The sequence below is a fragment of the Corvus moneduloides genome, chromosome 5 (assembly GCF_009650955.1).
Source record: "Corvus moneduloides isolate bCorMon1 chromosome 5, bCorMon1.pri, whole genome shotgun sequence".
NCBI lineage: Eukaryota > Metazoa > Chordata > Aves > Passeriformes > Corvidae > Corvus > Corvus moneduloides.
Window position 1 is genome coordinate 70,194,671 of NC_045480.1, and position 23,844 is coordinate 70,218,514.

Here is a 23,844-nt window from a genome sequence, read left to right on the forward strand (position 1 = left end):
CATTTATTAGTGTTATGTCACAGCATGTTAGGGAAAAGGGATCTCCACTGTGCGTGCAAAGCTGAACAGTTATGTTCCTTATCAAAAGGAAGATGTACCAAATGGATGTTCCATTGGGGCCTGTCCCAGTGTCATTCAGTGCTTTCATTCCTTACCCAAATGTCACATCACAGAAGAGGCTCTTTTGACTTAGAGACAAATGAAGTCTGGTACACTGCCAGTACTTTGGAGGTCAAGAATAGGATTCCCTATAGTTGTGACAAACTGGAGATATGAATGGAAAACTTTTTATCTTTTTCAACTTCTACAAGTGTAAGCACCATGCTCAGGAATAACCTGCACAGACAGAAAACGTGGAATAGCTGAGGAAGGAGAAATTTGGATGGAAAAGAACATAGAAATGACAGCTGAGAGCAGACAGGATGTAAGTTGACAACGTCATGCTGCTGCCAACACAGAGTGTCATTCTGGAATGTGGATAGCAGACAAGTAACTCTTTTGCTAGAGCAGCACTGATAAGACTTTAGCTGGATTAATGGGGCTATGTCAGGGACCACACTTCAAGACATCTATGGACTGGTCAGAGACAGTCCCAAACACAGCAATGAAAATGATGAAGTGATCTATAAAATATGAATTATGGTAAAATATAGGAAAAGTGGGATACTTAGCCAAACAGACTGAGGGAAGCCTTGATAAGAGTCTTTCAGACATGTAGAAGGCTATTTAATGTGTCTGCAGAAATAGCAGGATAAAATTCAAGAAAGATTCAGGTTACATCATCAGAAACATTTTATCACAAAAGGGCTAAGAACAGCAGGAAAACTTGACAGAGGTTTTGTGCATCGCTACTGAAGATTTCAAGGCAGCCTGATAAGTGTCTGTCAGGAAGCACCCAAAGGTTGCTGCTTTTGCCTTGTATTAGGTGACTTTGTATTCCTTCCAGCCCTCTGATCCCACGCTTTCTGTTTGCTCTTTGTCCTGTTTAATTCAAAGCATTTTAAGTGCTGACACACATCACACTGTGAAATACATTTGATTTCAATGAGCCCAGAATATGTTTCTGCTTATCCACCTTCTACTGTTACCTTCTGCTTAAGGCAAAAGACAAATTATTATTGTTCTCATTCACCCAATTTTTTTAGTGAAACATCAGCTTCTCAGGGATGATCTAGATACTGAAAGGCTCAAGCCTGTGAGATGTGGTCCTAACTCAGATATAAAATGAAGGTTAAGAAGAACAAAACACATACTTGCTGTTTCAGTAAGTGTGTCAGTGTCTGGCAGCTTGTTCAGAAGGCTCGTTATCTTGTATGGAGAGACTGAGCTGTGTGTATTTCATTCAGGCAGAAAGACAACAGAAAATTAAATCTTGAACACTGGCATAAATATCTCCAAAACATTGTTGGTTGTTTAATTTACAATTTCAGATGATTGGTACAGCTCAGACTGAAAGGACAGAAGTGATGCAAGGAAGCACAGGAACTAAGAAACGCCAACAACGGCATTAATCTTTCTATGGAGATCTTCTGGAAGCTTCATAAAAAAGTTGGATTGTAGCGAAATAGGTACTAATTTTTTTTTTTTTAAACCAGCCCCAGTTTTATATCAAATGTCCATACACAGCTTATTTGGAGCTATTATTGGGATTAGGTGAAAGGCATAAACTGTAATTACAAGTCAAACCATGCCAAGCCAACATGGGCATTGTTTAGGAAGTCATGCCAAATGACATCCCAAGCACATAATGTGGAGAGAGGATCTGCCAACAATTTTAATTTGTGAGAAATTGTTTCAGTATTTTGTTTCACTTCAATAGTAACATGTTTTTAAAAAATGTCAGCCAGTTACACAGGGGCTGGCTGCAGTCCAGGTGTGAAACTGTGATGAAGAGGGCCATTAGTGAAAAATGCCAAGCTCTGAGTTTCATGCCATTAATATTTATGACACAGTGTGAAGAATCCTATTTAAATGCCACTCTGTGTGTGGGTTGGGGTGAAGGAAAAGAGGGATGCTAGGGAAGGAGAGTTACAGTATTTATGCTAAAGTGTGCAGGCATCTTGAGAGGGACAAAGCCCTTGACAGACACTGGGTAGCAATAATTAGTCTAATCTTTGGATAGTTACACTTTATCTGACCTCTGATTTTAATAGCATAAAATTCTAAAAATGACCATTCTGTCAAGCTGCCAACTGGAATGCATTTGGATGGGTATTTGGAAACCAAATATCATTTTTAACCATCATCTATTATTTTAGGGAAATCACCTGAAGCGGACTGAACCTCAAATATTTATTTCATGCCAGCCTGCTCGTCCTGAAATTCTGTTGTGATTTCAGGCAGACAATATGTTTTGTTCAGTGCCTGCTGAAGTCCTGGAGTAACTGAAGTCCTCGCTTTGATGAGAGTGGGAAAGAAACTGTGGTGCCAGGGAGTGCTGCCCTACACCCTTCCTAGGTCACAGGAGGTGGTGAGGCATTTTCACATCCAGGATTTCCATAAGCAGTGAGGTTTGTGCACTCACTAGACTCAGAATTTGGGTTTCTCCAGTGAAACTCTGTACTGTTTGTGTGACCTGTCCTGGGGTGACAATGCTCTGCACTTTGTCACATGGCTGCAGTGAGTCCCTCTCATATTTTTATAAAGTTCATATAAGATTTGCATGAACTATGCAGCAAGTCGTCGTCTCCCTGGTTTTAATGTGAATTGTCTCCTTCTCTTGACATAAATAGTCTGTTTTATGTCATAACTTAATTCCTACAAACTGCTGTTTTTTCAGCTGATGTTATGTCAAGAAATTAATGAAGTACACAATACACATCATATTTTTAATGCAAGTGTCTGGCATGTGTATTGCTTACCTAAAAATACAGCATTGTTTAAGAAAGAGAAGAATTTAGAGGGAGCTGGTACAAGGTACCCATTTTTTTTAAAGCAGCAATTCCTTGGAGATTAATTTTTTTTTTCAAATGATGGTATTTCATAGGCTGAAAAGAAAATCTGCTGTTCAAAACAGAGAAAACCATCAGGTGAAATCAAAGTTTCAATTTTATACAAAGGAATCCTGCTATTTGTAGTACTAAAATATAAAATGAAATGCTATTTGAATTAACTGCTGAAAATTTATTTTAATACGTGATAACAGAAACTTGGTCGTGCACTGTTACCCAGGAAATGTATCAACTTTGAAGTCACTATCTCCTGTTGCTATTCAGAGAAGGTCAAAGCTAAGGTTCCGCAGGAATCCAGGAACTTTTAGGGCAAGGATGAATTAACTCACGTGGCATGTTGTCCTAAATTATCGCTTTGTAACTATATCCATCTAGACTATGCAGTAACATCCAGAAGTTAAGAATAGGAGATTGTACTTTGCACTACACAATTAGCCCTGAAATAAGAAAGGGCTTGGTTTCTCACTGACTTTAAACTGATAAATAATGACCACAGAGAAATTCCTCCTAATGAATTTTAACAGAATTCTCATTAGTGGGATATCCCCTTTTGTACTCTTATGGTGGCTCTTTAAATCTGACTGACTTTCATCCATTTGCCAGCCTCATCTCAGGGTACGTATGGATAAATTTAAAAATGCTTCTTGCCATTTCAAAAGAAACCTCACTGGAAGGAGAAGGAGCCCTGTTTGATAATCCAGGAGGGCCATGTTCAAGTGCAGCGAGGATCAGGGCTGACTGGAGGGCTCGCCCTCCAGGAGGCTTAACACCTGCAATGGTGTTAAGTTAAAGGGGAGGCTGCCCAGCACCTGGAACTGTTTAGGGCATTTTCTACTGAGCACTGAGATTATCTTATCTCCTTTCTACCTCTGTGCAATGTATAGACGTGTATTTCAACACTGTTATTATTAGCGGGATTGCTACAGCCACACAATTGCATCAACCGAGTGACCACTTTAGACACAGTTCATGGGCACTTGATCCATTTCCTGCAAAGAGGGGAAGGTCTTTGACTTCAGACCTAACAAGGGTGACTGGAGGCTGATCCCAAAGATGCTGAACACTGATGATCAGTACATCTCCAAAGCAAGAGTTTAGGTGAAGAGTTCAGTTGAGAAGGTCCCTGACTCCCAAGAGCTGTGCACCTCCTGAGAGTCACCAGGCCACTCCAGCTGCCCTGACCATTAATGCGAACTGAGGGTGCTCAGTATTTTGCATAAACCAGCTATAAATGCATTACACTTAACTGCATAATCTCAGGGATAAGGGAACATCTGTCATCCAATAGCAGCAAACACCATCTGCTTTTGTATCACCATATTCCTACTTATTTGAACAAATGGAGCTCAAGGGACACTGGACACTGCTTAAGAAAAAACAAAATGTATTTAGACTTGTTACTTTGCCCTTTTGCACATTTGGAACAGCTATAATAAAAGGCTTTTCTCACAAAAGCTTTCATTAGAGTAATTTGCTATTTGTGCTTTCTCTGCTATAGTTGCAGAATTATATCATTTTTCTCTAACCAGCTCATGGAAACTATCCAAACTCATTATGAAATAACTCACCTCCCATTACTCCCGACCTTAGCCAGTAGCCTACATCCGTTTTCAAGATAATATCAGGAGTCTTTCTCGATCTTTTCAGCTCCTGCCCAGAAGAATGGCTGGTCCAGCCTTCTGCTTCTCTTTGCTGGTACTAAAACAAAAGAACTGCAAAGGCAGCACAGTATCAGGCAAAAAGTCTTCTCTGGAAGATTAAAGTAGACCTCTGGAATTTTGCCAAAAGAAATTTACGGCTGAGTTCGTTTGAACACTTTGTATTGTTCATAATTTATAGTGACTTCTTATTAATAATTTTAATGTCTGGAGGAAAATGAAATTATACTCTACTGCATTGTGGAGTCAAATTTTAAAGATGGTCAAATTATCTGACTAGATAATTGTTCCTCTTCTGGCTTTTGACTATGACTGTTCCTTGTTACTTGATTAAACAGATAGCAGAGCATGTGTCCTGGTCTGAAGTAGGAAATGGTTCTTTAGGAAGCTTTGGGAAATCTATCACTTCTCTCCCTACTCCAATGTACTCTAAAGGCAGTTAATGATAACAACTGATGCTGTGCTTTCCAAATTTAGCCCTCGAGGGATTGATGTACTGAGTGTCCCCAGAAGAGTACTTGACTGGAAAATCAAACTTAGGTACAGCGTAGAAAAGGATACTCAAGTAGGCCAAATCAACCAAGTATAAACACAGCTCCAAGAACTAAGACGAAATTAGTGGAGAACTAGAACAGCTCATATAAATCTAAAGAGACAAAAGTATGTTTATCTGGAATCTTGGAATTCAAAGTCAATTTGTATCTAGTGCTTGGTTGAACTTTTCAGACAACATTTTACAGCGTTCGTCATTTGCTATGCAATTTGTACGTTTTATTATAATTTATGGAAACAGTCTCTCTGTTTCCCTAAATATGTACAGAGGCAAGGCCTGTAGGCAGGTTTTGTACATATTTGACCAATTACATCCATGCACAAACCCCCTCAAAGAATAAAGCATTCTATTTGAAATGCCTTTAAGTTCACAGATGAAGTTCCAGCTTCAAAGCATTTCTAAAACCCCAAAATCCTCATCAGTTCCACACTTGCATCTCTGTTCTCATCATAAAAATGAAAAGTGACCTCTCAAGTTAATGTTTAATATTATTTGTGTCTCACAATAGCACTTGAGAACCTGAATGACTGTTCCCACTGTATTTAGAACTGTGCAATATCTGTAATAAGAGGCTGTCTTGTAGGTTGAGGTTATTAGCTCCTAACAGACTTGGGGTAGGAGGAGAAATAAGCTCTGAGAGGTGAAATGTTACAGCTCTATTGAATTTCAATCCAGCAAATGGCACAACAGAACACGTTAACTCCTAAATTATCACGGAAACTGGAGCAGCCTCTAAAGTGACACTCACATACTTGTGCACCATTGTTCAAAATGATCTTCTAAGTCTGAAGACTGAAAGAAAGTTTTGCATCTCTTTGCACATTGAAAGAAAAGAAAAATTTGTTAAAATTCCCAATGAGCACATCTGGAATAGCCTCCAGTATTTTGCTTCCAGCCTTCAGAGCCAGACACTGTGAGGTTTTTCTGCTTTTATCTGCACCACGAGCCGTGGTACAGCATGGACATAATTGAGCTGTTCCTGACCACTCTGCCTCAGCTGCTGAAAACAGGATCCTTATTAGTGCTGACATTAGTGCAAGCTTATTTATCTCACTCTCCCTCCGCTGGATTACTACCATGCTTCTCAGAATGTCTTCTCAGCCTCAAATTAAATTGCAAATTCTAATGTAAATTAAGTTGTTCTTTTTTCCTGGCTATGTTTGGTTTCAAGAGGGCTGTATTTCCCAAAAGAACAGTACCATAAGGCCTTGGAAAAAAAAGACATGGGGAGAAGCTACTGGTGTTCTTTTGGCTGAAAATCAACTGGATAAAAAGGTTTCTGTCATGATCACACTTCTAGATTACCATCACCTAATATTTTTTGACATAAATAGAGGTAGTTAAACCCTTAGAACAGGTACTTCAAAACAACCCAGGTTACTTTAAATATTAGTAAAAGTATTTTGATTTGTTGTTTTTGGTTCTTTTCTCTAAATTAATGCTCTTTAGCACAAATTTCATTTATACCTTTGTCATCAAATGTTAGGGATCAGTAACCTCTGCTGAAGAAAGGGCAAGTCTTGATGAGAAACTTTAATGAATCTGCACTGGGGGCATTAACCTCATTGCTGTGGTTTGCTGGAGCCTGAGCAGGGCCCAGCCCAGCTGGCTGACAAAAAACAAGTCCTGAATATGGGATGTGAAACGAGTCAGGAAAACATCCTTCTTTACAAGGCTGCATGGAATACAGGCTATTCCCTTGGATAATTCCCAATCATTAACCATTTCATTAGTATTGAACCCTTCAGTGCCTGTGAATGCCCACCAGCACTCTCTACCGCTGCACAGGCACCACTACAGGTTCTATAAGTATTGTGTGCTGAGGCTGTGCCACGTGAGGCTTTTAAGATATCCCCTAAACAGAAAATGTTCTCTGAAACTTGTTTTGGTTAAGTTCCTGGAAAGACTTATGGGGTGGGTTTTTTTTTCCTTTTCATAGAAGACGAGTTCCAAAGTGACAATTTCAGTCTTGCAGTGGTAAAAGGAATTTGAGCTTGCCCTAATAACTGAGTACTTTAGGGCAGTTTACAAAAAGTTTTGAGATAAAGATACAGATGCAGATGAGATAGATATGAGCTTTTCCAGACTTTTTAAAAGACTTAAGGAGTCTTTCAGGGGTCACATGCAATAGATATCTACTCACTGGTGCTGAAATAACAGCTTCTTTTCTCCTTTTGTTTGCAACTGAAACAGACTAAACCCCTTTCCCTCTTTCTCTGATGGCCCTTATATTCTTTTACACGTAAATACATAAGGAAACAAAATCCTTTCCAGTACAAGTCATAGGTTGATGACATACTTTTAATTGTCCTTGCTGGGAATATCAAAGCAGGCAGTGCAATCCTTCTTACTTCAGCAATAGGAATAAACCCTTGTATGATAGTTTGCTGATTCCTAGATGATCTCTCAGAAAAGATAAATGGCCAACTTTCTTCACTTCCAGTCACTGACATATTTGCATATATCAAATGAAAATACATGGCAAAATAATGATTCAAAATCAGAGATCAGTGTTCTAGTGTAGAAGGCAAGCAAAATATAACCTATGACAAAGGAGATTACACATATTTATAGTGAAACTTCTGGCCAAATTCCACTGGATGATACTGGCAGGCTGGTGTTTCAAATTCATGTTCAGTACACATGATTCTTTAATTCATCCATATGGGATTCTGCATATTTATTTTGAATTAACAACACTTTTTTCAGTAATAAATTAATAACTAGTTGTAACAAAAATAATCCTAATTTGTGATGGGGTAGAAATGGAGGTAAGGAATTCTGACTCTTTATATATTAAGTCAGTAAAATTAGCCAATTAGATAAAAATGGCAGGAAATCAGAAGGAACTAAACCCCTAGTTGTATCCAGGAGGAAATTGCAGTGCTGGAAGCTCTGCTCATGAAACTGAGAGCTTCAGCCACTGCAGTACTCAGTGTCTTTCTCTGGTTCACAGCTCCAGCTTTCTACCCCTCTTTCCACAGGTGTTTTATTTCTGGTCTATGCACTGCAGCCACGTTAACTAATTGGTGAGATGGAAACTCTCCTTTTCCATGAAGAGGCCAATTCAAACCCCAGAGCCGGCTGGGCGAGACTGGAGTTCTGGCCCATGCTAAGCCCCTCAACCTGCACCCCTCTGCTGGGGCTGGGTATCCCTCCCACTATCCCAGCAGCACGAGTGTCGGGACAGAGCTGATGGCCAGATCCCACACAGCCTGCTGATGCCCCTTGCACTCTCCCTCCTCCCAAAAGTGCCTGGCAGAGCACCCTCTGACTGAGAGCAGCACTGGCAGCTGTGGAGATGGAGGGAGAAGCGCTTGCTTGGGGCAGCCCAGCTGCCCCTCTGCCTGTGCATGCCTCTATCAAAAGGTGACAGCTACAAAATACCAAGGACTGCTTTTCCTCTCCAAACTCCCTGCCTGTTGTTTTTTCTCCAAACATGCGTCCATCTGCGTCTTCCCAAGCTATGGACGTGCAGTGACATCTGCTTTGAAAAAAGCATTTGTGTGTTTGCTTCTCACAGGAAGTGGGAATTGCCAAGAAATAATTATCAAGACCCTTTGTTGTTTTTCCCTTTTTGTACCTGTTATTTCTGAGCAACCTCACCAATGCAAATCTGATTTAAGCTCACAGAGTTATGGAGAATAAGGTTCTTGAAGCATCAGAACAAATATTCTTGATTGCAGGGGATATCTATTTACTTCATTAGATCACACAGATAATCCACATCTACACCGAGCTCTCAGTGACATCACTGTACTTCCTGTGTGGTAGCAAAGTTCTTAGGGCTGCTCTTAGGCCTCATACACTGTATGTGTCACTCAGAGATATTGACTGATGGACAGTTCCAAGAATTCCCAAGACAGCACTGGAGACAGAGACAAGACCATTTCTATAAACTGTTGTGGGACAGAAGCAGTAAATATGTTATTTTAGAAAAAGCTGAATCTGGTGGTTTAAGGAAAAATAGTAACAGCTTTTAAAGCAAAATTGCCAAAGTGAAATAACACCTTACCATCATTCAGATTTGGTGATTCCTTACAGTTTTGATAGAAACACCACTTCAGGTGCAAATCTTCCAAAGAAGGCAAAATGTCATCATCAACAAGCTTCTACATTTGCATAAATACAGACAAACCCTGGTGAAATGAGTCACTCTAAATACACAGTACGGGGTAGAGAGGAGAATTTGACCCACTGCATAGTGACTGTGCTTCTCAGATTTAATTAGTTTTGCAGTAGTGAAGACAACATGATGGTGAAGAGGATAGCAAAGAAGTATCCAGGTACCACTGCAGCCATTTCTGCTCCTAAGCCTGTGATGTTTCTACTGCATTCTGCACTTAGTGAGGTCACTGACGGGCATGAATCTGTGCATCATATCCTGTCCTTATCTCGGAAAGATGAAACAATGAGCCACTCCTTGCCATAAAATACCTGCCTTTCACAATTCTGCCTCTTTTTCATCATCATGATTGTTTATTTCAAGGAAGCTAGTAAGTGCGAAATACTTTGTTTCCACTCTGCAAAAGATGTGGGATTTTCCTGACGAAAACCAAGCCACACAATGACAACACTGTTGATTAAAAACACAAAATCTACCATCCAATGCAGTTTATGACTTATCCCTTCTGTGGTAGGAGGGACATTATTTTGATAGTGGGGATGATAAATTATGGAAAGAAATTAAAATCTTTTATCCAAACCTTTCATATGTATCCTTAAAATAAACCCATCAGTTCTTCATTAATTTTCCTTTTTCTTTGGAGATTCATTTGTGAGTTGCAGCTCATCCTTAACTAATAAAAGTTTACTTAAACACAAGGTAACTGTAGCATGAAACATTCAAAATGATGAGAATAAAAAGTAAACAAAATTTAAATATTTTGGCTTCTCAAGACCAAAATATCTTTTCAATCACATTTAAAATCTCCTTTACATTCCCCAAAGTAAGAACTTCTGGCTCGACAGCCAAAAATACAGACTTACGGGAATGGAGTAAAATTTCATAAATATTGGTATTTATCTGCAGAAGCTCCCAGATTAGCAAGTAATGTCACAGGTTTATCCATGAAATGAAAATCTACCAAATCTTAGCTAGTAGTGGCATTATGTAGCAGGTTGGTATTAATCTGAGACAGCTATCTGGTGGGAAGAAATCATCTTTCTACAGGAGTATTCTTGGTGTTCACAAGACCTCTGTTTTAAATCACATTCCCAAAGTACTAGAAAGTAAGGGGAAGAGACAGATTTCTTCTGAGGCAGTCCTATCTCTGGGCACTAGTCGCTTTTTCTTCCAGACAGGATTACCCTGTGGGAGTTGCATGAACTTTCTTTGAAGGACACAATTTTTGTTTCAGAATAGCTCAGACTGTTCTGAGCTTCAGGTATTTTGAAAATAAAATTAAGATTCCATACAAGGTTAAAAATATTCCCTGAGCCCTCTCCGACATCAGACTGCAGAAGCTGGACACTACTGTGCTACCAATACAGTCAGTATATTTTTCAGGAGAAAAATACAAACATTGAGTTAGAACACTTAATGTAAGTTTGCTAAGTACTTTTGCTTCCTTTCTTGGTCATGGTTCTGAGAGTGTTTGTTTAAATGAGGAGGAAAATGAATAGATTCCCCAGACTTCCCTCCATTGCCAGCAAACACAGTGCTCACCGTCGTCCTTTGCATAACGTGGTGAAAAGAGAAAAATTAGATTCTCCTGTTAGAATACTTGTTGTCTGTCACTACTTTGCTTTTCACTTTTCCTATAAATGTATACTTAGGGCCACTTCAGTTTCTACTGACTTCAGTAGAAAAACGCCTTTCTGTAGAGAAACACCTTCGGTCTAAATTCTGCTCTCTCATGACCTGGCATCAATCCCAAGCTTTCCTACCATCCTGACAGCAACGCTGAGGAGGAATGGGGACATGGCAGTGTGCTGTGGGACTGCCCCGAGGGTGACAGCTTTTATTGGGGAGGTTTAGCCAACCACAGCAAAAGTGTGGTGTTGAGGAGGATGCCACTCCAGCCTCCCCCTTCTGCTGGGCTGAGGAGCTGCCTGGAAGTGGCACACTAAAAGGCTCTTTGAAGAGTGAGATGTGCACCGATTGATCTCGGCCCCAGCACTGACAGATCAATCCCTTTCAAAGGACATTAAAACTTACATGCAAATAAAAAAGCTTCTTTCCTAAACTTCTGGGATATATAACTTCCAAGAAGGAATTTTAATGCAATGTGCACACATCATTCCCTACCAGATTGCAGAGAAAGACTTCACAGAGATAAAGACAACAGTATTAACTATGCGTTAACTTCATATCCCTCTTCAACAAATTTCTGTCTCATCCCCATGTCTCAAACATCTGTGAACAATTCTGCCAAAGCTCTGGAAGCTGGCTAGGAACTACCAGGCATCAGGGAAAACATTTGTGCTCTGGATAGCAGGGTGTATGAATGGTACTGCTCATCTGCCTGTGGACCCCAGGCCAAGCCAGCTGTTTGACAGGATAAATTGGAAAGCAGATAGATGAGAGGCTCTCTGAGAGAGGCCATGGCACACCCCAAAACTAGCTTTTCTCCTTTCACTCCTCTGCTTTTATGCACTGCTCATACTGCTTCAGATATTTAACTTCTTTAATTTGATAAATGTTAATAAAGCAGCAAGTTGTCCTCCCAGCACTGAATTTTTTAATCATTTCTTTAGGCAGTGAGCTCACAGTCTGCTCCTTTGCCAGGGTCAGACAGCTCAGATTACACAGCCACCTTCCTGCATTAGCACCCAGGGATTTATGGAGAAAGTTTCTATTCTGCTTTGTAGTCAGTGAAAATCAACAAGACCAGCAGAACAACCAGCTTTGTTGTAATGCCCTGTTCTGAAGGGAACATTGTTTTTGATTACTCAAATGTTTTTACCTTTAATGGTTTTCTTTAAATGGCTTCATTTCATTGTGTTGTGCTTAGCTCACTGACTAATTTGCTCCGCTGAGGAAAGAAGTATCAGTTGTATATTTCTCATTTTTGAAATAAAAACAGATTAAGTTGAATTCAAATTACCCATTTTGCCAACAAGGAAGAACATAAATATTAAGAAAGACTTCCTCATCAGTTTGAAAGCCTTTTCTTCTCTGTTTACAGCTCTTTTTATTTGAGCTCCGTGAACATCTGTGTGGGCAAAGCTGTGTTGGCATGAACCATACACAAGAGAGAATTTCGAGCCTGTAACAGAGTTGCTATCTCCGAATTAGATTCTTGATTAAACAAACCACATTTTGACAACCTTAGAGTTGCCTTCTAAAGGTCAAGACATTCAGCCAGAGAACAGAAACACTCTGTACAAAACACAAAGGCCTGGTCCGTGTCCCAAGGACCTTTGCTAAGCAGCACAGATCTGTGAGCACAACACAGCGAGATCAAAAGGGGAGCAACAAACCAGAAGCAGCAGCGTGCATGGTCAGATAAAGATGACTCTCTGCTGCTATTGACTCGTGTCTCTGAGTGCTGCCAAAGAAGAGTTTCCTGAGGAAGGTGAGAATAGGAGAGGGTATTTTGCTCTTGCATTGGAGTGTAACGTACTTTCAAGCACTGGTGATGACACAAGAATGAAATAGAATATGGTGAAATGTGGTGAGAACACCAGAGACACCAGGAAAGAACTTTACCCTTGATCTGGAAGCTGGAAGGTCGATGCGCAGAGGGACATTTCTCCAATTCCTTCCAAAAGAAACTAAAACTAGGAGGGCAAAGTTAGGCAAGGTAAGAAAGTTAGCTAGTAAAGGCTGTCTCCCACTGTTCTTGCAGTAGTGGGTAAGACATGTGTGAGCTCGATGTTAGCAGATGGAAAGGAGCAAGAGAGCAGACATGAGTCCAGCCTGAAACAGGAGAGCTGTTTGCTCTGGGAGCATTAGTAAAAATCCAGCTGCATTTTTTCTATTTGTATTTTGTGGCTGCCAGGTTTTTAAGTGAATCATATTAACACCTTCCTGGGACCGTGCAGAGGTACAGCTGAAGCTCCAGCACCAGCAGGATGCTGGTTCTCTGCTGCCTGGGTGCTGTCCCCTCCTGAGATGGTCATTGACATCCTGACTCTCGATGAAGGCATGAAGACTGTGTCTCTTTCCAACAGGACTCCTAATTTTTTTTTTGAGATATTCACAGTATTTTGTTATATTTATTTTTCCACTGAACGAACATGATGCTGGCTAGTGAATTTGAAGGGTCCTGGAGCTGCAGGAACTGACAGATATTCAAAGACACAGACAAACACACTGATTTATCTGTGTGATAAAAGATCTGAAAGATATTTCAGATGTTTCACACACACACACACACCCCCCTTTTTTTATTAATTTTTAGTAAGAGCTTCAGAAATCATTTTGTATTACTACTCACGAGCATAACTCTTCAGAAACAGCAAGAATCCTGGGGGAATTTAAAAAAAAAAAAAAAGAAGAAAGGAGCTCTGTTTTTGAATGAGGGAGGCTGTTTCAATCTGAAGCTTTCCTGCTGAGATGTGAAGTGACCAAGCTGTCCTAATGCTTCGAGCCACTTGGAATGGAAAACAGCTGCAACATGCAGGGACCCCTGAAGCAAGTAAGGCCTGTTAGCAAATGGAAACAATAGTACTGTGCACATTTCAGCTCGATGTTCAGCTGGGCTCTATCTGTGGTAAAATCTACTTTCTGCAAGTTTTTACGGCTGGAAAGCACTTGGGAGAACTTGCAGCATTCACTTTCAATTTTACCAGCCTGTTTAAGAACAACTTGTATTTATTTCCTTTCCTTATTAGTAACTATAAACATTATAGAATTCCAATTCCTGTTCGTTTTGTTTCTATAGATATATTTATATCCTTTTTTTGTTCTACACTTTCCATTCTAAATAATTCATACTCTAGCAAGCAATAGACTTACAAGATTACATGAATGCCAAGATGTGTCTTACCTGGTTGTAATATTAAACTCCACGAGTAAGTTAAAATTAATAATAGTCCATATAAAATCAATATCTTTTAACCTCACTAAAAATCCAAAACCACCAAGAAGACTGATTTGATTTGTGCTGGTTTTTTCCTTTTGCTGGTTTTCATTCTGTATTCTCTTACCTCCCCTGAGTACTTTTAAATAGCAAAACTAAAATGGTCAGACTTTTATTCACACACAGAGATCAAGAAATTAAGAGTCAGACACTAAGTATTTAGAGGGAAGAGCTGTGATTTATCTTCCATAAAATAACAAAAACATTTTGCCTGGGACAGAAATGCCGGAAGAATAAATCAATCCACATCTGAAAGACAAACAGCAGATTAAAAGAAGATATAAATTTATCAAAAGAGCTACTCTGATCAATTAGCAATGACATGTTTGGTTTCCCTTACGCTGAAAGCATCTGTGGTGGCAAACATTTCCTGATTTACCCTGGGTTTTCAGGGCCTTAAAGTAAGAGCAGAGGAAAAGATGTGATTTAGGGGGCCTGAAGTAGATGTTTTCCTGTTAACACAGAATGCAATCCTGTCAATACAAATTTAATCAGCTGTGAGGTTTTCTTCACAAAATCCATAATTCAGCTGTCACAGAAAAAATAGATTTTGGCAGTTCTAATCAAAAGGCACACACTGCAAATTTAGATAACACAGTATAAATGAATCTGAAGTCTGTGTAAATGTACTGAAGTCCAGTACTGCAATACTTCTCTGCCTATGTTTTTACCTGTTAATGTCACTGTACTGGCAGTGTGTAGGTAGCATAAAATTCTCATAAAACACAGAAGCTCTTCTACATCACCAACAAAGGAAAACAAAATGGCAGAGAAAGACTATGTCCCCCCCACACAAAATCCTGCTTTTCAGTCCATTTTGCACCTCTGTGACTCAGTCTCACATGGAAAGGAGGAAAACAGCAGGGAATGTGTATATGCTCAGTGCAGGATGAACTGAGAAGCCGGGCTGCAGCCTGCAAGCACTCAGCTGTCCTCGCAGGCTGGCCCATGCTGTGTCACTTTTCATTTCCTCAGGGGTGCTCGTATTACTATTTGAGCCATGAGAACACCACACAAACTTGTTTCCACATAAACATTTTACTCTGGAAATAAATAAAATTAAAGTAAATTCAATAAGCTCAAATAAAAACTGGGTTTTTTTCAAGGTTCTAAAAAGAGACCAGACTTAGAAGCCAGAAAGCAGGAATGTCAGGCACAGCCGGTAGCTCACAAGCAGCTGGAAGGAGTTTTAGGCTCATCAAGACTCTCCTTAGTATTGTTCCGTATTGGAACAGTTTAGCAAAATTATGCGCTTATTTCCATCCTGCTGTCCCCACATTCCTCACTCTTTCTGGCAGCTTTCATCTCACATGGTTTGATTCTCCCCTGGTCTAAAATCAACATGGAAGGCCTCAAAAGTGGGGTGCCACAGCAGTGAACAGGCAGGGATGAGCCAGCTACCTGTTTTCGGGGCTGAGTGGCTGAGGTTCTCCTTCAGCACGAACCCAGGCCAGCAGATCAGGCTGTGAGGTACACGCTGTGTTCAGATGCTCACATTATCCATTTGGGAGCAAAGGTGCCAAATGAGGTCTGCCACATTGTTGACAACACTCTTTCTGTCTCTCCTAGGACCTGGTACAAGCTGCCAGGAGTGAGTGTGGAACCCCTGTGGCTATAGAAAGATAGATTAAAAATCAGCTCCCTGGTGATTTAGAAGACTAAATGTAATACTAAACACAAGTGACTCACTTGATGTAGTTTTAGCTATGACATAAACTTTTTCTATAACCTTAGTCAAATCCCATAAACTTTCCATTTTGCTATAGACACCTGTAATACAAGACTAGCGACAATTATTGCTGTCCTCACTGATCTAATGGAGGGACAATGATTAATGAAAAAGCTCAATAGCGATGCAAATGATATCTGGATTCCAACAAAAATGGATTTAATTTGTCCCTTGTATTGGTTTTACAGCAGCACGTGAAGTACCAACTATGCTAAAGGCTGCAGAAACACATGGCCATGGACAGCCCCTGTCTCAGAAACCTAACGGTGTGCAACCTGCCAGCGATGAAATGTAAGTGGCAATTTCAGAAATGTAGCACCAAATGTGAAAAGATAGGTAGTTATCACAATTTGGACCCAGCAGCTCTTGTAATACTAATTTCCTGAGAAACACAGCTTCACGTTTTCAGGAAGGCAGGTTGATGCTGACCCCAAGCTATTTGATGGGAGAATCTAAAGATCCATTTCACTGATTCACTCTAATAGTTTTCGTCTTGTATTTACCAGAGAGAAACTAGTTACCAAGTATCAAAAGGTTTTGAAAGCTCCAAGTGCTCACATAAGCCAAAGCTTTAAAAAGAGATGAGGAGGCATGAATAGGCACTGTGGGGAAAACCTCTCCATGAGATTGCTGCTGATTCGGGATCAGCAATGGTACATTGGGAATACTCTCATTCAGACTCCCTTGGCCAAACAAACGTCCACACCACAGATGACTCCAGGGATAGGTATGAAAACTGAAGGAGAACATGGCAGGATCCTGAGTACGCCACACCCCTCCAAAAAAAAAAAAATCAAATGGGATAGACAGAAATAAACCCACACACCTGTTTAACAACCTCTTTTCAATCTGACTGTTCTCATACTTTTCTTCTTGAGTATAATTAAAATGCCATGCAAACCCATTATATTCATTTAGCAGTGCTGCAGTGAGCCTTAGTCACAAGCTAATCTCTTACACATTTTCCTTTCATATTGTTCAGAACAGTGAAAATTTTGTGGTTATACCTTTAGGTCACAATATCAATGTTATGTTATCACTGTATTTACTGTTCAATTTGTTGTTGCTCTTTCACAATCAAAGATTAACATTTTCCTTTAATACCAGAATGTCTGTGCATTCCTAAAAAGCCCTGAAAATAATTTTTATGCCCACTGCATAATACTTCACCAGCTCTGTGCCACTAAAATTTTTCTCATGTGATCTATTAAAGCAGAAATTCGTATGTTCACTACTAAGATTCCAAAATATCAAGAAGTAAAATAATACCAGTTTAACAGGTACAAACCCTAAACCTCAGTAAGATAAAATTTAGAAGAACCAAACTAAGCAAAACATGTCTTGAAATTCCACATAAGATCCCCAAGACAGAGAAGAAGCAAGCATTGTTCCATTATTTAATAAGGAAATTGCAGATCATTTTGCCTGACATCAACGTCAGGGAAACTGATGGAAAGGCTGGTACAGGAAGAAATCAGTGTACAATTAAAGGATGATAGTACAATTAACGCCAGTCAACACAGAAAATTAGTTTTGTCAGGAATAAAAAAAAACTTCCTACTTTCCCATGAGACCACGAATTAGTTTGATATAGTAAACTCCTGTAAGATTTCATCACAACTCACAACTTTACAGGATTTTTGATAAAAGCCCCAGCAATGTATAGTATCAGTCTGATCCATACTAAATGGACCCAAATAATACTGAATGATCTGAAAAAAAAAATAAAATTATTGATGGAAAAAGCTGCAAATTACAAAATGTTACACAGTTATAAATAACATGAAGGGCAGGCCCTTAATATAGACCAACTAAGAACACTTAGTGAGGTCTGGCCTATATTTTAACACAGAGAAATCTAAGTTTTTCATTAAAGGAACAAAGAAAATCAGTCTCGTTTGCAAGATAGAAAATTATTTTGGGAAAAGTCACTGTGGAAAGAAAGAAACAGAACTAGCGGGCCAAAACAGACACATTCTCAGAGCAAAGCGTAGGCAAAAGTTATTCTTATTGCCCAAGGTGGATTAAACAGTGACACAAGAGCTGGTGCTACTACACCTCTCTGTGGTTTCAGAAAGATCATTACAGGGACAATGTGCTGAAAAAACAGCTCCAGAAAACCAAGGGTTTTACTGAGAGAAATGATACTAATTTGTGATGATAGGGGGCCTTCAGAATCTCCAGCTGCTAGGTTAACGTGTGAGAAGTTCAACAGAGAATTGTGGTGTAGGAGTACATAGAAATGAAAGAGTGGATGCCCAAATAGCAGTGGTATGTTCTTGAAAAAAATCTGACTAATTTTTCATTTATATAGTTTGCCACTGAGTCTCCATCTCCAAACAACCACAACTAGGAAAACAAGCCCCTTATAATTTAACTCAATAATTATCTGTAAGACTAAATATAAACCAAATATAAACCAAACACTTCAATTCAAAATCACAATTACTAGAAAATGTACTAATAAGAGCAACCGCTAATTCAAAATTACTAAGTAATTGCAAAGAAGCTCTTGTAATTGCTAAGAAGCTCTTTAAAAATAAGCTAAGTATCATGTAAATAAAGAAAGGGTTTGGTATGCCACTGAGAAGGGCCTGGAATGAAATCTGCCCTACAAATTTTCTACCTGCCCACTACCTCCTAAGGAAAATCCACCAAATCCTATGCATACATTATCCACCTACAGTTTCACCTACCTGCATCAAAACCCATCACTGCCCAGACCTGTGCCCTTCAGCAAGTCTGCACTAAGCTCGGTAAGGCCAAATACACACTGGAGGACAGGCACAGAATTTGTCATTGATAAATCGGAGAGACATACTGCAAGCACAGGATGAAATTAAAAATGTTCAAGAGCAAGAAAATGCAGTTAGGCAGAGGTAAACACAAACACAGGCAGCACCTGACTACATGGCAAGTATATGAAAAAAGGAACAGAAAGTACAGAAGTCAACAACATCAAGCTGTTGCCAAGAAGGCATGAGCAAGGGTGACTGTATTAGCAGGAGCAGAGCTTGCAAGGAACCCAAAACACTCCTTCCACTTCACTGGGATTTGATCTGTGTTCAGCTGGATTACTTGATCCTAGCTTGCTGAGACACTGCAGGGATGGTAGAGACAATCTAGGGAATGCCCACAGTGAAAATGAATGATCAGAGGGCTGCAGAACATGATGCCCAAGGAAGAACTGAAAGATGTGGCACTACTTAGCTTAAGGGAGAGAAGGCTGAAAAAAAGAGAGAGACTTGCTAACAGCTTTCCAACTTATCCTGAGACTTCCAATAGAAATCAGGAAAAGTTAAAATTTGAGCATACTGGCCAGTTTACACATCAAACGCTAATATGTTAAACTCAAATCCTAACTTACATTTTTCAGGAGATAAAGTCTGACAGTGTTTTCCAGACAAATGTCCATGTATTACAAACAGCTTTGAGAAGCTGCTGCTTTCCTGACGTGAACAATAATTTTGCCTGGTACTTTGATTGACGCAAATGCTCAATCACATTCAAATCAAAATAAGAGGAAGCTACTATTTTCCATGGCTTCCTGTAGGACATATCCACTGTTATCCCAGAGGAGAGGGTAGGTTATGCAACTGCTGAGCAGCTCTGGGGAAACATTTCCAGCAATTATTTGGAAAGGACTAAGAGAATAAACTTATAAGACATTCTCATAATTCAGTGTTTTCATCACTAAATAATGATTAGATTTTGAATGAATGGCATTTTGGTTGCTATTTCACTCTCCTTATGCAATGGAATGGAAGGGAAATGGAAACTTGCCTCACTAGTATTAGGATTCTTCCACTGCGTGTGTGCGAAAGTGCTGGCTAATAAAGAAGTGGAATAGTTTCCTCTGCCTTATCATATTCTAGCCTCGCTGGCCATACAGTACAGTCCTAAACCTGATTTAGGAGCCAAAATGGACCAACTGTTTTCCAGATTTAAGAGATGGCAGAAAGATGGCCAATTCCCACTTTGTAGCAAAGTTAAATGCTGCTCCAATTCATCTAATGAATAAATCAGGCAAGTTAACAATGTTGACATCTGAAACCATTTTTTTTCTTCTTTTAAAGGGAAATGAAAAAGAATTATATTACTTTCAAATAAATTTAAATAGAGTTCTTTAATCATAAATTATCACATAACTACTTCTCCTCTGGTTACATACTTCCGTATTTATTCTTACTAATTATCCTGAGTTAGCAGCATTTCAAATTTATGTGCCTTGAGCAGACAAAAAAAATCCCCGCTTTTTTATCTCCTTACATGACAATATTTGCAAAACATCAGATGAAAGATTTCACCTAAATATTTTTTTCCATCCACCAGTCCTGCAATAGCATGGCCTACTGATGGAAAAGCTTCCCGGCTTAAACACTGAGCTCTCAAGCGGCTTCTAAACTTGAATTGGACATTTTTACTTGTGTGTCATTACTACAAGGCCTTCTCAGGTTTAGAGCTACTCCACATCAATTCTATCTTCTGAGCTGTGGAAACAGACTGGAAAGCTGGGCGAGAGCTAAGATACATGGAGCTTTTTCAGAGCACTTTGGAAGCCAAAATTATGGAAGACTTTTTCCACTTTGAGCATTCGTTTTTTGTTATGCTTGGCCTTCATCCCCTCCTGTCACCTTAAAAATGAAAACATGTTCATTATTATTCATGGAAATTCATTGGATATGGAGAAGGTATCCCTTTTTCCCCCCAACTGTTCAATTTTTATTTCTTTTGGGAAAGTATATGCTATTCTTTGCTTGGGTAGCAATCCTTTGAACTGTTGCTTTGCCACTGACTTCACAGGAAGATAATAATTTGCATTGGCTTCACTGGTTCTTATCCGTAAGCTAAATAAGGGCCCCAGCAGCAGCAGCTGCACCCATGGGTCCCAGTTCCTTGGGACATGGAATACAGGGATGCTGGCTGCACCTCAGCTGGCCTGGCATTTAATGCTACATGTTTACAGTGCTCCTTGGTGCAACCTCTGTTCTTGACTGGGGCGTACTGGATGTTACCACAGGACAAATGCTTATTTCTATTAGTGCTACTCCTAATTACATGAAATGAGATGCTATCTATTGCAGCTGACATAATTGCATTGACCATTACCTTGTTATTCTCCTATGAGACAGAGAGAAAATACTATCTTACTTTTTAAATACCAGTAATTAAATTATATATTTGTATTTCTCCTTTTGTAAACAAACTCCTTCTGCCTCCTTACAGAAAAGATATTTCCATGAGTTTGGTCCTTCTTGTTTTTCCTGTCTAGGTCACTTCTGATGATTCTGCAATTGCTTTTTGAGATTGGATGAGCAGTACTATGATCAATATTCCACATAAGACCATTCAGGGAATGGCATTTCAGTTACTTATACAATCTGCATTCTATAATTGTATGTTTTACATTACTGTTTTACTTCAGCATTTTAATATGGTGTCATTTTCCAAAACCTCTGCCTAGCTTAGGAGCTTTAACTGCCATGTCTACTGTAGCCTCAGAACCCTTTTTCTGAAATGAAATGGTTAATGCAGAAATCTGTGATTTACACAACGGGTTTATTTATTTTTTTCTAACATGCCACTCTTTCCAGGTTTTGGCACTAAACATCTGCTTCATTTATTGCCATGTTGTCTGTTCATGCAGTTTGCTTGGTAATTCTGTATTTCCCTGCTGAAAGATTTGTCTTTGCCTTGAACAGCAGCTTGACTCATGCTGCGTGTAACTGGCTTATGTTTTATCTTCACATTTGCTCTCCGGTCACCATGCACAACATTTCCCCTGAGATTCTCCTTACAACAGAGTAATATTCATGTAAAACCTCCCTTTCTGTGTGCCTCATATTACACACAAACTCTCATAGCCAAAAGACACACGTGTCCAAGTGAGTGCTACACATAGATGTGACACAAAGACACAGAAGATAGAACTTTTCCCTTGAGCTCATGGACAGGCTCTTAAGGCCTTTGCTGTGAAGTTCCTGCTGCAGCCCCTTCTCAAGGTGCAGAATCCCACCTCTCTATATACAGGACATATATCTCTGTATCAGGAGTCTACAGTCACCTGAAAGGGGGTTAAGAGCAGCAGAAAACATTTCATACAATAGCTCTTAATTGACTACACAGGAGAATAACTTTCAAGACTCTGTATATTCCCTTCCTCTGAAACATTCTGCTATTTGTTATCTTACCTTCAAAGACACTGCACGTGTGGCAACACAGGAAGCCATTGTTATGCATCAGACTTTGTGAAAGGTGTATTGTGAATGCAGAACATAAATTATCATAGATGTGTGCACATCATAGAATGGAACTACAATACATGAAAGCGATGCTCAGTGTTAACCAAAATTTCAGTCACAGCTGTCTAATTTTGAGAAAGTAGAGGATGTGTGTTGAGCATCTTCAAAGCTAGACTGTGCTTATTCAGTGTCTAAAAGGGATCTAACAGCCGCACTGTAGGCATGAAGGACTGTAAAGCCAGGGCTTTAGTACTCATATCCAGGTTGAGGTCTGTCAGAGATCACACACTGACACCCGACAGCAGAACCCTCCGAACTGACACTCGATTTACCACTTTTTCGAAGCAGGCGGGGCCGCGGCGGAGGTGGAGCCGGCTCTGCCCGCTGCGGGACCGGCGGCCGGGCCGGAGATGCGCTGAGGTGCCGCGGGCCAGGCTTTCTGCTGCCCGCACACCTGGGAGCGGGGCGTAGGCGGGGGGTGGGAGCTCAGGGCACCGGCAGCTGGAAGCGGGCCGGGCCAGGGGAAAGCAGCGCCGGTAGCCGCGGCAGGAGGCGGCAGAGCGGCGGCAGGAGCATGGAGCGCTGCTCTCCCTCCCCGCCGGAGCAGGAAGCGGTGGAAGCGTGGCTGGACGATCACGGCGACTTCACCCGCTCTTACTTTGTTAGAAAAGCTACAAGGTAAGACCGGAGCGGCGGCGGATAGAGGCAGTTCCTTTCTTTCCACCAAAACCTCGTTCTTTTCCATTTCACTTTGCTGCCTCCAAAGAAAATAAAAAGAAGCGACTCCCACCCCGCCCAGCCGCCCTCCCTCCCCCCCCGCCTCGAACGAGAAAGAACTGAAACCACCACGCAGCAGCTCGGCTGCCACCGAGGGGCACATGCGGCTCTTCCCCGCGGGCTCTCGCCTTCAGCCCCCGGCCCGCGGCCACTCTACGGCGGGGAGCGCCCGCTCGGCACGGCGAGCCGCTCAGTGAAGCTGTCCCAGCCTCGGAGCTCCCTGCCTTAGACTTTTAGTTATTTGTGTTCTCCTCGGTTCAAAACAGACATGGTCAACTTCTCGTGAGTAGCAAGCAACTATGTATTTCCCCGCCCTGCGAAGTAGGTAGAAGCCTCAAAGGGCATCTGCTATCTCGGGGAGGGCGGGTTGTGTAAGTACTTAGTCATCTCAAAACAAAGCGCTGCTCTTCAAGAGCTCCGTCACCCTGTGGGTTCGTCACCTTTTTTGACATGAGGGCGGCCCCCGGAGCGGCGAGGGCTACGGGTTAAGTGCCGAGGGAGCTGACGAGCCGTGCGCGGTACATTCGAGACCGGAGCTCCTCCCGAGGAGGAGGGCGCAGAGCCCGTCCAGCCGGGTGAGCGCCTCTGAGACGCTGCGCCTTCCCCCGGGAGGGAGGCGGGGGTGCAGCCCGGGCAGGGCGGTGGGCAGGGAGGGATCCCTGCCCGGATGAGCGGGGTGCAGCGCCGGGCAGGGAGGGATCGCTGCCCGGGGAGCGGGCGCGCTGCCGGCAGGGGGCGGCGCGGGGCCGGTGGGCGCCGCCGCTGCTCTGGGGCGGCCGCTCCGCGCTCGCCCCTTCTCGGTGCCGGTTCCTGCGAAGAACCCAATATTGAGGACCTGAAGAGCTCGTCTGGGCATTTCCCCCCCTTGGCTTGACATGCTGCCTTTTGGAGATAAGACGAGGTAT

General features: G+C 41.1%; 1 protein-coding gene and 1 long non-coding RNA gene across 9 annotated transcripts in view; one reads left to right on the forward strand and one right to left on the reverse strand.

Annotated features, from left to right (window-relative positions):
* The window catches only part of LOC116443743, a 116,174-nt gene that overhangs the window by 33,476 nt on the left and 58,854 nt on the right, over nucleotides 1-23,844 (reverse strand). The gene's annotated exons all lie outside the window — the stretch shown is intronic.
* The window catches only part of PDE5A (phosphodiesterase 5A), a 107,241-nt gene that overhangs the window by 32,555 nt on the left and 50,842 nt on the right, over nucleotides 1-23,844 (forward strand). Inside the window, exon 2 of one of the 8 annotated variants that reach the window (XM_032108216.1) lies at nucleotides 16,109-16,211. The exons of 2 other annotated variants lie outside the window; for them this stretch is intronic. In XM_032108216.1, the coding sequence (XP_031964107.1) occupies nucleotides 16,129-16,211 (83 nt within the window). In that variant the 5' untranslated portion in view covers nucleotides 16,109-16,128. Of the gene's footprint in view, nucleotides 1-16,108; nucleotides 16,212-22,558; nucleotides 22,841-23,065; nucleotides 23,222-23,423; nucleotides 23,515-23,678; nucleotides 23,841-23,844 lie in introns of those variants that run through there. 5 more of the 8 variants (XM_032108217.1, XM_032108214.1, XM_032108220.1 and 2 more) reach the window with 5 other exon arrangements.